Genomic DNA, 13,742 nt, shown 5'->3' on the forward strand with positions numbered 1-13,742 from the left:
CCCACCACCACCACCGGCAGCGCCATGCAGGTGGTAGAGGAACCTGCAGGCAGGAAGCTCCGCTTGGGGCCTGTGCTCCCCGTTCCTAGGAGTTTATAATGTTCCGCATAAACATCTGCTAAACAATCAGGCTCTTAAATCTTGTGCTTTGATTTACTTCAATACTTTTTTTAAAAATATATTTTATTGATTTTTTACAGAGAAGAAGGGAGAGGGATAGAGAGTTAGAAACATCGATGAGAGAGGAGCATCGATCAGCGGCCTCCTGCACACCCCCTACTGGGGATGTGCCTGCAACCAAGGTACATGCCCTTGACCGGAACCGAACCCAGGACTCTTCAGTCCCTAGGCCGACGCTCTATCCAGTGAGCCAAACCGGCTAGGGCTACTTCAATACTTTTTAAAAGCACAGGTCAGTTGAAGACTGACAAGGTAAAATTTGTTTATTCCTTACCCCTCTAATTCCAGGGTATTTGAAAGAAAAATGCCTTAAAATGAAGTACACTTTTCTAAGGAGAGGAAAACAGAGCTTAGGCTGTGAGGGACCCTCTGCTTGAGGCCGTGCCCAGAGGGCTTGCTCTGGGCCCCACGTCCGGACAGTGTGACTGTAATGCCACCCACTGTGCTTGAAGCAGATCCTCCTGAGAAGGGAGCGTCAGAGCCTCAGAGGGAGTCTGGTCCTGGATGCCATCAGGCACCCTAGGGCAGTGGTTCTCAACCTTGGCTGCACATTAGAATCATCTGGGAATCTTTTTAAAATCCTGATTTCTGGGCCTCATCCTCTGGAAATTCTGTTTCTTTGTTGCTAATATTGTGGCACCCCATAACAAAGAAACAGAATTTCCGGAGGATGAGGCCCAGAAATCAGGATTTTAAAAAGATTCCCAGATGATTCTAATGTGCAGCCAAGGTTGAGAACCACTGCCCTAGGGTGAGGTAGGCAATGGGCCTGCAGTGCTGTGGAGCAGAACTTCTGGAACCTCTGCCTGTCCTTGCTCCTGAATCACTGGCTCTTCATCCTGTGCTGTCCGATGCAGGTTCTGTTTATAAAATTACGTCACATGAATTGTGCATTCACACAAAAAGCAAACTTTCAAATAAGAACCATTTAGCAATCGTGTTCTTGCCGCCACTGTTCAGCTGGTTTTGCTGTCATTTTGCTTTGCTCTGAGACTTCTGTAATGTTCGACCCGGCACTGTGAGCCATGCCCAAGGTCAAGCCCTGCCTTGGGAACGGGGCGTAACTGTTTATCAGTGTGTCCTGGGACACACCGCATGGCCAGGCTTCATTTTTTCTCAGCTTGACTTCATTTAAAAAAAAAAAAAGTACTGGCCTAGACTAACCTGAATTTAGCGGCTCGTTATATCATCACAGTAGCATTTCATCCGGGACTATCTGACCCACAGTAATAAACTGTAGGAGAGTCTCCTTCAGAACCTTGAAAGAATTGAGAGATCATGCCTCCCAGGTAAAACACACAGCAAATGTCGAGCCTAGGTCACCACGTGTGAGATTCCAGGTGGTCTAGCCTCGGTCACCACGTGTGTCATTCAGGTGGTCTAGATTCACCCACCACGTGTGTCATTCAGGTGGTCTAGATTCACCCACCACGTGTGTCATTCAGGTGGTCCAGCCTCAGTCACCACGTGTGAGGTTTCAGGTGGTCTAGCCTCAGTCACCACGTGTGAGATTCCAGGTGGTCCAGCCTCAGTCACCACGTATGAGATTCCGGGTGGACTAGCCTCAGTCACCACGTGTGTCATTCCAGGTGGTCTAGATTCACCCACCACGTGTGTCATTCAGGTGGTCTAGATTCAGTCACCACGTGTGTCATTTAGGTGGTCTAGCCTCAGTCACCATGTGTGAGATTCCAGGTGGTCCAGCCTAGGTCACCACGTGTGAGATTCCGGGTGGTCCAGCCTCGGTCACCACGTGTGAGATTCCGGGTGGTCTAGCCTCAGTCACCACGTGTGAGATTCCGGGTGGTCCAGCCTCGGTCACCACGTGTGAGATTCCAGGTGGTCCAGCCTCGGTCACCATGTGTGAGATTCCAGGTGGTGAATGGCCGTCCTGATAAGCTCTAGACATTTCCTTTCCCACGCCTGCCCAGCATGATATTTAAAGGATAGGTGCTTAGGAAGTGCAGACATGTGTGTTACGGAGGGTCTCTTCTCTGAAGCGTGTATTTGTGAGGACCTGGCCGGTTCAGTTCTCCAGGTGTCTTTTATCTCAGGCTAAGCCTGTGCGTGGTGACCTAGGTCACACAGGTGGCGACCTGGGCGAGGCCACTTAGCATCTCACACACCATGAAGTGTTTGTGGCTAATTCACAAGCTACTGTTAAGTCATCTCTGCATTTGCATGAATCGATCCTGAATGTGGAAAAGATGGTTTAATGCGTGGATAACCCATAACCACCTAACATCCTATCAAAATGAAGGTGAACTTGGGGATGAGTGGTGGTCAGGGGAAAAAGAAGGAGTGAGGTCCTTGAATCCTCATGTGGCTCACGTAGTGACATGCACTACAGCCCCAGCATGTGATGCTATGTCCGGGTAATCGCGTGCTTCTTCCGTGGGTGCAATGAGAGAGCTATGCCCATAGGAGAGGCTGTGATGACAGCTGGTGCCGAGGGCACATGAAATGCTTGGTCTCTAGTTTCAAGCCTGGTAAGTAGACATCCCAATACCTCGCCCAATGCCCCCTTGAATCATTGGTGGGAGTACAGGTGTGCCTGGGAGTAGTATTTTCTTTGTTCTGATTCCACTTCACAGCATTTTAATGGCCCACCTGGGCCCAGAGCCTGCGCTGCAGCTCAGCGTCATGAACCAGATGCCCCGGACATCCACGGTGGCTCCGAGGCTGCCACCGAGGGGAGCACGGGCTACCAAGGGTGCCGCTGCCCTGCTCCCCTGCAGGGTTTTAGCTGTTTGGTTGGGTGTTTATTACAGTTTCCATTCAGCACGACTCCACATTAGTTTCAGGTGAGCAGCACGTGGTGACCTAGGATAGGCCACCTGGAATCTCACACGTGGTGGGTGACCTAGGATAGACCTGTCTGAGGTTACAGTGTTCCCTCCGGTAAGTTAAGTGCCCAAGTGCTTTCTTCTTTCTTTTTAATTGGTTTTAGAGAGAAAGAAACATCATGTTGTTGTTCCACATATGTATGCGTCATTCATTGGTTGCTTCTTGTAAGTGCCCTGACTGGGATCCAAATCTGAAAACTTGGCGTATCAGCATGACGCTGCAGCCAGCTGAGCCACCCAGCCAGCGCCTGCCCAAGCATCTTCGAAATGAAGTCACTGCTTCCTATTTTGAAGAAACATGCCTGGGACGCTTCTGATAGAAAATGTTTCTAAGTTTCCCAGTTTTCCTTGAAAAGCACATAACCTCATGACTAGCGCTGCTTTAATCTAGTTTCCTGCTTCAATCTACTACCCCCTCTCTGGCGCCCCCTGCCCCTGTCCCCAGTGGTTTTTTATCTATTCCAGAAAAATGGTCGTTCAAACCCCACTTACTTTACGATGATGTTCCTGTGTCTCTAAGATGAAATGAGCCCGGCCAGTGTGGCTCAGTGGTTGAGGGTCGACCTATGAACCAGGAAATCACAGATCGGTTCCCGGTCAGGGCACATGCCTGGGTTTCAGGATCCCAGTGTGGGGCGTGCAGGAAGCAGCTGATCAATGACTCTCTCTGCATTGATGTTTCTGTCTCTCCCTCTCCCTTCCTCTCTATGAGAGCAATTAAAAGAAAAAGAAATAATAAGGCGTTTATTTAAAAAAGAAATAAAATGAAATGAATACATGGAGTTTTTGTGTAAATTCCCTCAAATGAGAAAGATGTCATTAATAGAAAAGTTACCAGTTGGACCAGGGGTGTGATAAGGCAATTAAACAAAATCTTTCCTGTACTTAAAACAATTTGGTGGCAGTTTCCCAGATGAAAAGTTATATTTTTTATGCCTAATTTTAAACATCACTCCAAGGGCATGTTTTTTTGACAAAGGAAACATAAATATGGTTTGGTAATAAATCTCAAAAATTTCCCAAGAACAGTATGTTAAACATTTTCCCTAGGGCTCAAGATATGAATCAAGGGATCTATTTAATCAGCTTTAAAAACGTAATGGACAGAAAAAGCAGTGACAAAGATGGAATAAGTCATTCTCCTCACATTGCACTTTCCTCCTCCTTGAGAAAGAATGTGACCCTGTGCTGTGTCCTTGTGCTACTAGACCAGAGGGGTCCTCACCTGCCCGCCTCCAACCAATTAGCATGGACAGGAGTTTGAAGACAATAAAGTAGAGGTTTAGCCCGGACGGTGTGGCTCAGTGATTGAGCATCGACCTACAAATCAGGAGGTCACGGTTCGATTCCCCGTCAGGGCACATGCATGGGTTTCGGGCTCCATCTCCAGTGTAAGGTGTGCAGGAGGCAGCTGATCCATGATTCCCTCTCATCATTGATGTTTCTCTCTCTCTCTCTCTGTCTCTGTCTCTCTCTCTCTCTCTCTCTCTCTCTCTCTCCTCTCCCTTTCCCCCCCTCTCTCAAATCAATAAAAATATATTTTAAAAATAAATTAAAAAATAATAAAGTAGAGGTTTATTAGTTGAGGACATGGCACCGAGCCCAGAGTCCCAGGTGAGCTGGTGCTCAGGGGCCTGGCCCCCGAGGGGGTGGGGACAGGGAGAAAACTCACTCCTCGCGGGACTAAGGGGGCTGGTGTGGGCTCTACTGACGGGTGGGCCAGGGGAGGGCGTGGGTGGTCATCGCACAGCCCCGGCGGCAGCCGGGCGTCCTTCTGTCTGGTTTCGTGAGCGTGTGGTCCGTAGGGTCCTCCATGTCCCATGGGCCTGGGGCTGAGACGCCTGAAGCCCCGATGCCTTTCGCTTCACAGGAACTCTGCTTCTGCGTCAGCAGCCCCGGCGTGTCATGGAGTCAGTGGGGGCGTGGGGGACAGAGAGGAGAGGGCCGCGTTGCAGACATGGAGTTAGCTCTGCGCGGCCAGAGTGGTGGTGTCTCTGTCATCACCGTCAACGCGCTCTGGTTTGCCAGTTTTAATGCCATCGGGATGCGGCAGGGGCTTTCTTACAGCCCCGCCCGGGGACCTGGGGGCTGCTCCGGTGCGAAGGCCCAGGCAGGTGGTCAGGCAGCGCACAGACGTGTCGTAAGAATCCTTGTCCCCGACATCGTCACTGATGCATCTCCTCTGAGCCGAAGCCTTTCTGCCTGGAGACGGGCTGGCTGCAGGGCCAGGGGTCCCTTGCAGCATGTCATGCAGGGAACGCCCCCACCGACCGGGAGAGAACGTTTGTGAGTCTGTCTGAGCCAGACCGACAGCATACGCGAAGCAAGAGCGCGAGGCTCTGCACAGGACAGTTTTTTGGCTTCTTTCCTGCATTAGAAATTAAGGAGGGGCAAGAGGCAAGGTACGTGGAGGGGGGAAGGCGGGGCCAGGATGGAGTACAGCGTGGGTAACAAGAGAGGGGATTGCTTCTGGGGTTTCACAGCTGTGTCCCCTGCTTGCACAGCTGTGTTCCCTGTCTGCACAGCAGTCAGTGTTCCCTGTCTGAACAGCAGTGTTCCCTGCCTGCACAGCTGTGTTCCCTGCCTACACAGGTGTGTTCCCTGCCTGCACAGGGGCCATGAACAGGGCTGGCTCAAAACCTTTCCCTAAGGAAGCTGTGGGGCTGGGGTGTGACTGCCCATCACCCCCTCTGCATCCATAGGTAGTAGGCACATCATCTATGAAAAGCTGCTCTCTTCTCCTCTCTCTTCTTTTTGGGGCAGATGCAGGTTCACAGTGACTCTTCTTTGTGCGGGAGGGTGGGAGGGGAAGGTGGCCTGGGTGTCTTAGGAAAGGTATTTTAGGATATTAGGGACAGCCAGCACCGAATTCACGTCAAGAAAGGTACTTTAAGTGGCTTTATAATCTATACTAATAAAAGGGCAATATGCTAATTAGACCAGACATCTTCCAGACGTCCTTCTGGACAAAGCCACAGTGGCAGGGGCTGAGGCCGAGTGGTTAGGGGCAATTAGGCAGGCAGGTAGGTGAGCGGTTGGGAGCCAGTGGTCCCGGATTGCGAGAGGGATGTCCGACTGCCAGTTTAGCCTGATCCCACAGTTGGATATCCCCCAAGGGGTCCTGGATTGGAGAGGGTGCAGGCTGGGCTGAGGGACCCCTCTCCCGTGCAAAAATTTTGTGCACCAGTCCTCTAGTTTATCATATAAGGTACATAAGCATTAATTTTATACTAATCATGGCATTCTCCTTTATTAAGTGATTACATGTGCCAGACACTGACATTTCTCTCTACAGAAACCCCCTCAAGGTCAAAGATTCATTTACTTCACGGGATCAACATCCTTTGTTTATGGTGAAAATTATGTTTTCTCTATAGAAACTGATGAAATTAGAACTTCTTACATTGTTTTTTTTTCTGTGGTGGGATCTCAATGACCTTTACTGTTTAAATCTTTTAGAGAGAAACGTGATTAAAAGGTTTTATTTTTATGTTCTAACCGATTAAAGTAGACTTCTACAAGAAATATCCTGACGGAAGGCTTTTCCCCTTAATTACAGGCGATCACACTGGTGGTTCCAGGGATGACCTGGAACGGGGCCCCATGAACACTCCACTCGCAGCTGTGTCTTAGAGTCTCGCACCTCCTTGTGAGGGTAAAAATGGCTGTGGAGGGATTTCTCTCCATTAACAGACTTGATGCCTTAAAATACACTATTTACATACAATTCTAGCCTCGATGGCAGCGGTTCTCAACCTGTGGGTCGCGACCCCTTTGGGGGTCGAACGACCCTTTCACAGGGGTCACCTAAGACCCTCGGAAAACACATATATAATTACATATTGTTTTTGTGATTAATCACTATGCTTTAATTATGTTCAATTTGTAGCAATGAAATTGGGGGTCACCACAACATGAGGAACTGTATTAAAGGGTCGCGGCATTAGGAAGGTTGAGAACCACTGCTCTATGGCTTCGATTCCTCAGTTTCCCTGTGCAGACACAGCCCCGCTGTGTGGCCTGGTAAATTAGTAAGGGCCACGCCTCAGTGTCCTTAGGTGGGAGACGGGGAGTGTAGGGTTGTTAAGGGGATTAACAGGGAAGAAGTGCTCAGAACTGGAACCAGCAGGTGGTAAAAAAGCTGTGCATTTTACTGTTGTCCTTGTCTCTGAGGTGAAAGGGACCCCAGACGCATGCATGTGGAGTCCCTCGACCCGGCTCCCTGACCTCAAGTGACTGGGTTATTTTTATGATGTTAAAGCCGCAGGTTCAAGGACAGGCGGAAGCCTGCGTCTGGCCATCCCGGAGCCGGCGGCAGTGAGGTCAGTGCGTGTTTCTGGCCAGCCCTGCCCCCGCCTGGTGCTGGTGGCCAGGCTCCTATCTGGGCCACCCCAGGTGCCAACCCCACTTCAAAGCAAGGCCCCTCCTATTTTTATCCCGTGGGCAGCCCGCTGGGCGCTGCCTCTTGAACAAAAGGTCCTCCCAGGCCTCTGGCTCCTCACAACCACAGAATAATCGCTGTCCTGGTGCCCTGAGGCGGGCGCAGAAGCGCCAGGGCGATACCCACAGTCACTCTCACACCCGGACCCTTTCTCTCAAAGGGCTCCCTTCAAATACTTTTTAAAAGTGAACTGAGCCCGGCTGGTGTGGCTCAGTGGTTGAGCATCGAGCCATTGAACCACAGGAGGTCAGGGTTCGATTCCCCATCAGGGCACATGCCCGGGTTGCAGGCTCGATCCCCAGTGGGGGGCGTGCAGGAGGCAGCCGATCTGTGATTCTCTCTCATCATTAATGTTTCTCTCTCTCTCTCTCTCTCTCTCTCTCTCTCTCTCCCTTCCTCCCTCCCTCTCTGAAAGCAATAAAAATATATTTTTTAAAAAGTGAATTGATTTAGAACTGAAAATGTAATCTGAAAGCGAACCTAACAGGAGTTAAGATGCATGGTCCGTGGCAGAGTCGGGACGAGCAGTTCTGGCCACCAGCCGCCTCTCTCCCCAGGCCTGGCGTGTGGACTGCGTTCTCAGGGCTGTTTAAACAACATGCGCTCACGTGATGCCCTTGTTCTTGATAATACGGCTCGGAAGTCCTGCTCCAATGCACGGTTCTCGGCCAGCAGAAACAGACAGTCCCCTGTTTTTTTTTATTTTATTTTTTAAAATATATTTTTATTGATTTCAGAGAGGATGGGAGAGGGAGAGAGAGATAGAAGCATCAACAATGAGAGAGAATCATTGATTGGCTGCCTCTTACACATCCCCCGCTGGGGATGGAGCCTGCACTCAGGCATGTGCCCTGACCAGGAATTGAACCGTGACCTCCTGGTTCATAGGTCGATGTTCAACCACTGAGCCACACCAGCTGGGCAGTGCCAGCTTAGATAAGAGTACTGCCACAGGACTTCCCCAAACTCCACGTGGTGGAGGAAAATGTAAGATTCACTTGCAGAAGGCAGATCCCAGGGAATATGAGGTAGAGGCTGTTTTATTAAGAGACGAGAACAAAAATAATCTAAAAGTGCTCCTGACCCCCGACTCCCAGCTTGATTATGTCTCAATAACCTCCAGGGAATGTTTGCCCGATATTTAAAGCTCTCGGTAAGGGAATTCCAAATCTCCGTGGAGAATTCGTCTAAGACTTTTCTCAAAGCAGTTTAAACCCCTCGCAGTCCCACAGACCTAAGTGCAACCCTTTTCCCTCCACGTGAAAACCTCCTACCTGCTGGATTCCTTTGCAAGTATTGCTCCATCCTACTTGTCTCGCCAAACTTGGCCTGACTCGTGGTTTGGTGCATGTATGTTGGGGGTGAGGGTGGGCAAGAGTCTTTGCATGAGAGCCGCACCATATGCCACTGACCTGGGGGAAGGGCCACACCGCCAGGGGTGACCACACATCATGGCGAAGCCAGCCCCGTCTCCTGGTTCTGGTGATGGAGAAATGGCCGTTCATTCCTCAGCAAACACCAAGCACCTACTTGTCAGGCACTGTGCCAGGTCTGAGGACGTCTTAGTTGGAGCTAAATTCTAGTGGGAAGAAGCAGGTAAGCAGACTAACTGGATAAAACATTTATTCTGTTAGGTAGGCGTGAGCCTAGGGGAGAAATCAAGCAGAGAGGGGGGATGGGGAATTTTGAGAGACTAGCCAAAGTGCGACCCTGTGATGTGAGTCAGGCCTGAAGGAGAGGAAGCGGAGTAGTGGGTGCTGATGCCAGGAGGCAGCAGGGTCAGCAGGTGCAAAGGTCCTGGGGCACCAGGATGCCTGGTGAGATCACAGCAGGGAAGAGGCCAGTGCAGCCGGATTAGAGGGACAAGGAGCCTTGGCCAGGCGGCTCAGGGGGCTGGAGTGCCATTGGTACACCAAAGGCTGTGGGTTCTTGGGGTTCACACGGGAAGCAGCTTTCATTGAAAAAAATCTCTGAGCTCTTTGTTTTCAGGACATCATTCATCCATGTGTTGAACTTTCTCATTTCTAAGCTTCCGTTCTTCCGATGATTTTGAAACTAAACAGGTGGGAGAACGACCTGACAGGAAGGTCTTGTCTCTCATCCGGTGCTGTGGTGCCCTGAAGTGTGTGCACTCGTGTGGTCCTTAACCCTCCCAAAGGGAGTGGTAGTCCGCTCTTCCTCCAGCTATGAGCGGCGATGCTAGTCCCCTGGCCGTGCACTCAGGAGCCCCACCTGGGTGTCTGTGAGGTCTTGGGTCCCTTTATTATCACCCCTCAAGTCTCTGGGGTGTTAGCACCTGAGCTGCTCTATCTGGAGACAGACCAGTGTAGATTGATGCTATTCTCGTCCGTTGTAAGGACCGAGGGAGGCATCCCCACACCACGAGAGAGAGACGAAGGCTGCATTTCTCTTCGCCACACCGAATGCCAATGCGTCTCGTGGTTTAGACAGTCCCTCCCGGTCCTGAGCAGCTGGGTGGAGAGTCCCTCCTTAGATGACCTTCGGCTAAGCTGCCACAGCGGAGCTAACGCGGAGGGTGTTGTGCGCTGCCTGAGGGCGAGGACCTCAGTGAACCACCCCTGTGTTCCCAGGAGCGCAGTCGAATGCCTGGGAATAGTAGGTGCTCAATAAAATGTGTGCTGAGTGAGCGAGGACGGCAATGCGTAGATAATGGGAAGTGGCAAGCAGCCCTCCCACGGTGATGACTGACACCAGGCTTGGCCCCGCCCACCCTGACCTAGAGGGAAGAAGACTTATTACATTAGGATAAGGAGGCAAGTTTTTGCTAGGATTCAGCCATTATTACTGACGTTTTAATGACTGAGAAGAGAGAAGCCAGACCCATTCTACGGACCCCCCCCCCCCCCCATTCTTCTGCGTGAGCCAAGAATGAACCATCTCCGTTCTTTGTGTGCCCCGCGGGAAAAAGCAGAAAGAAAACACTGCAATCAGAGATATTCTGTCAGATCCAGGTTTGCTGTTCACTTTAATCACTTGACTGAGAAAGAAAAGCTGTGAAAACCGTTCACTGGCCCTGGCCGGTGTGGCTCAGTGGATAGAGCGTCAACCTGCGTTCTGAAGGGTCCCGGGTTTGATTCCGGTCAAGGGCACTTGCCCAGGTTGAGGGCTCGATCCCCAGTAGGGGGCGTGCAGGAGGCAGGTGATCCATGATTCTCTCTCATCATTGATGTTTCTATCTCTCTTTCTCCCTCTCCCTTCCTCTCTGAAACCAGTAAAAATGTATATAAAAACAAAACCAAAAACCGTTCATGGAATTTGAACACACTCACCGGCCTGGCACTGCTTTCCATCCTGGAGGGGACGTTGTGGGCCGTGGAGGTGCCGCCTGCCCGGGGGCACCTGCTGCTCCCGCCTGCCTGGCCAGCAGCGCCTCCTGGGGCGGAGTGCGTGAGGAGTGCGGGCGGGGCCCAGGCCCTCGTAAATCCTCTGTGTGCACATTCGACAGATGGAACATTCGCTTCCAACGGGGAATGTTTCAGGGACACAGACTGTCCAGGAAACCAGGGATGCGGCCCGTACCAAAGGCAGGAAGACGCAATGTAACAGCGGGGAGCGCTGCCTCAGAGACGTGGCGACCCCCGTGCTTAGGGACGAGACCCCGCCATCCTCCCTCTGCCCAGCACAGGCAGGTCCCGAGGAGAGGCCTGCCCTCCGCCAGGCGATTGGCGATAGCACGTCTCAGCGCTCACGCCTGTCCCAGCTGTAGGCGGAGGCTGAGGCGAGGTGCAGATTAAAGTCACTTGAGGGCAGAAGGGGCCCGAGGTCACGGTCTGCTTCCGGGCGGTAGATGTGTCCCATGTATTGTGTGCGGGAGCACAGGACGCGGCGCGGTGGGCAGAGCGTGCAGATGTGAGTGTGTGGGGGGCAGTCAAGGCTGGGGGCTCCCGGGATGACAGGGGGTCACACCCAAGAGACTTGGGAGCCTCGGAGCTAAGGGCTTGGGGGTGGAGAGTGAGCAGGAGGCCTCAGTCCGGTCCGGCCGAGAGCCCTGCACCCGTCTAGGCAGCCGGCTCGGCCCCTGCCTAGGCTCGGCGGGACCTGCTCTTACAGGGCGTGGGCACGGCCCACCAGGACCCAGAGTAGCAGCCATCAGCACAAACTACAGTGACTAAGATGCCCTAACCTTGTCCTTGCTTCTAGGAGAGTGGACGCTCACTGTCTCTCCCGGGAAGACCCGTCCCACCCACCGTTTCTGCGACCCCTGCCTGGGCGCGCCGACCTGCTCTCCGCTACCCCGCCCAGCCCGCCGCGGGCCCCGAGGGAGCGCACAGGAGACTCGCTCCCTGGGAAGCAGCAGCCGAGTCTCCTCTGGGTCTCGTGGAGGAGGCCTTCCGGCCCAGAGACATCCGGGACTCTGTCGTGGCCAACGTGGTCTCGGCCGCTCGCAGGAAGGTGCTCCCGGCGCCCATGGAGGGGTGGGGTGACGGGCTGCCCCATGCCCCGCAGGCCCCGATGGCCAGTGTGGGCCTGTGCGGGAGCCGAGAGTATCACGGGGCACCCCTCCCCAACAGTAGTGTCCCCACCCACTCCCAGTGGCTGCATGCCTCTTACAGGCAGCCTTCCAGGAATGATTCTTGGATGACATCCCTGGAGACCCGGTCTGAGTACTGCCTGTCGGCAGCCGAGGGCAACTACAACCCCTACCCCAGGGGGTGGAGACGCCCCACATGAGGCAGAAGGTGGGTCGCGGGCCCCATCACGGTCGCTTTCAGCGATGTCCTCTGCAGGGCCTCTGACGCCTGCAGTAGCTTTAGATTCACTTTGGTCTTAGCGTGTTCTTGAAGTCACCTGAGGGTGGGTGTGTGTGTACGTGCACGCATGAGCACAGATCAGGCCCGTGTCTGCTGACGCACAGAACCTCTTTGAAGAGAAAAATCCATTCCCAGTGTGGACATGCTGGCTGGCATCTCACTCATCACTGTAATCCCACATCTGCCACGGGGAGCAGGGAGTCTCGCACCCGAAGCCCCTCGGGTACCACGGAGGAAGCGCTTTCCTCTGTGTGGCCCGGTCCAGGCAGGAGCGCGTGAGACACGGCGCCCACGGCGGCGAGCAGCAACGCCAGGGACTGTAACGTGGGAAGCTCTCAGCAGAGCCGGGCAGTGAGGGCTACATTCACCACGAGCCCCTGGGTGTTATTTGAAGCCTTTCACAGAAACGTTTCAAAAAATCGAATAAAATTCAGATGATTTTGTAGAGTGGCCACAACGGCATTCTCAGAAAGAAAGAGCTGCCTGAGAGGAAGACAGTTACATGTTGCAGAAGGACATTTGAGGTGAACGGTGTCACGTGTGGGGAATAGAAAGGCTTAGGTATGGGGAGGGGGGTTGCCTTTAATCCAGCTACAGCCAGCGGCCTGAGACCGGGTGCACCGGGGTTCAGGTGCCCCCGCTGGTCAGGTGGTCTAGTCTCATGTCCTCACCAGCTCTGACACGCAAAGCTTCTCTCGTTGGTAGAATGAGCTCTGGTGTGTTCATTATGCATGTTTGCTGCTCATCCTATAGACATGGGCTGAGCCCCAGAAGAGAATGAGGTCGTCGGTGGTACTGCCCGTCTTACAAAGGTCCGAGGAATGGTTGGGTGGCAGGTTCTGTGCTACGTGGTACGTGGAGTGAGGTCGACGCGAATGAGAAAACTGCTGGTGGATTTAAGGAAGTGGTGGAGGGATGGGTCCGGCGTTATGCAATCGAGGTGGTGACCATCTCTTTAGTTATAGGAAACGGTGTTTCTTTACGAAGCTGTCACTAGGCTGTTCCCAGGAGGCAGGCAGCTGCCCGGCTGGCTCCCTGGCCCGCGCCTTGTTAGCCCGACACGAGACCATGCACGCCGGCTCCTCTCTGCTCAGCCCACAGGCACCGGCCACAGGGGCACGCCAAGTATTTCCCATCAGAAGCAAGACCTGAGGCCATTTCAGAACAAAAAACATGTCAAGCATTGAAAACGTTCTTAGGTACTTTAAAGGATTATTTTGCTTTGTTTTACTTTTTTAAACATATATTTTTATTGATTTCAGAGAGGAAGGAAGAGGGAGAGAGAGAGAGAGAGAGAGAGAGAGAGAGAGAGAAACATCAGTGATGAGAGAGACTCATTGATCAGCTGCCTCCTGCACACCCTCTACTGGGGATCGAGCCCCCAACCCGGGCATGTGCCCTGACCTGGTTCGTGGGTCGACACTCAACCGCTGAGCCAGGCCACGCCGGCTTGTTTTACTTTTTAACTCTTGGACTTACCATTATGATGGTGTCTCTCACAGA

The 13,742-nt window shown here is 52.7% G+C and overlaps 1 protein-coding gene across 1 annotated transcript in view; it reads left to right on the forward strand.

Moving 5' to 3' along the window:
- SYNPO2 (synaptopodin 2) overlaps positions 1-13,507 on the forward strand; it is a 41,873-nt gene extending 28,366 nt beyond the window's left edge. The window contains exon 6 of the mRNA XM_014532163.1: positions 11,629-13,507. Within this exon, the coding sequence (XP_014387649.1) occupies positions 11,629-12,159 (531 nt within the window). The 3' untranslated portion in view covers positions 12,160-13,507. The remainder of the gene's footprint in view (positions 1-11,628) is intronic.
- Positions 13,508-13,742: the final 235 nt, after the last annotated feature.

The sequence above is a fragment of the Myotis brandtii genome, unplaced genomic scaffold, assembly GCF_000412655.1.
Source record: "Myotis brandtii unplaced genomic scaffold, ASM41265v1 scaffold853, whole genome shotgun sequence".
Taxonomy (NCBI): domain Eukaryota; kingdom Metazoa; phylum Chordata; class Mammalia; order Chiroptera; family Vespertilionidae; genus Myotis; species Myotis brandtii.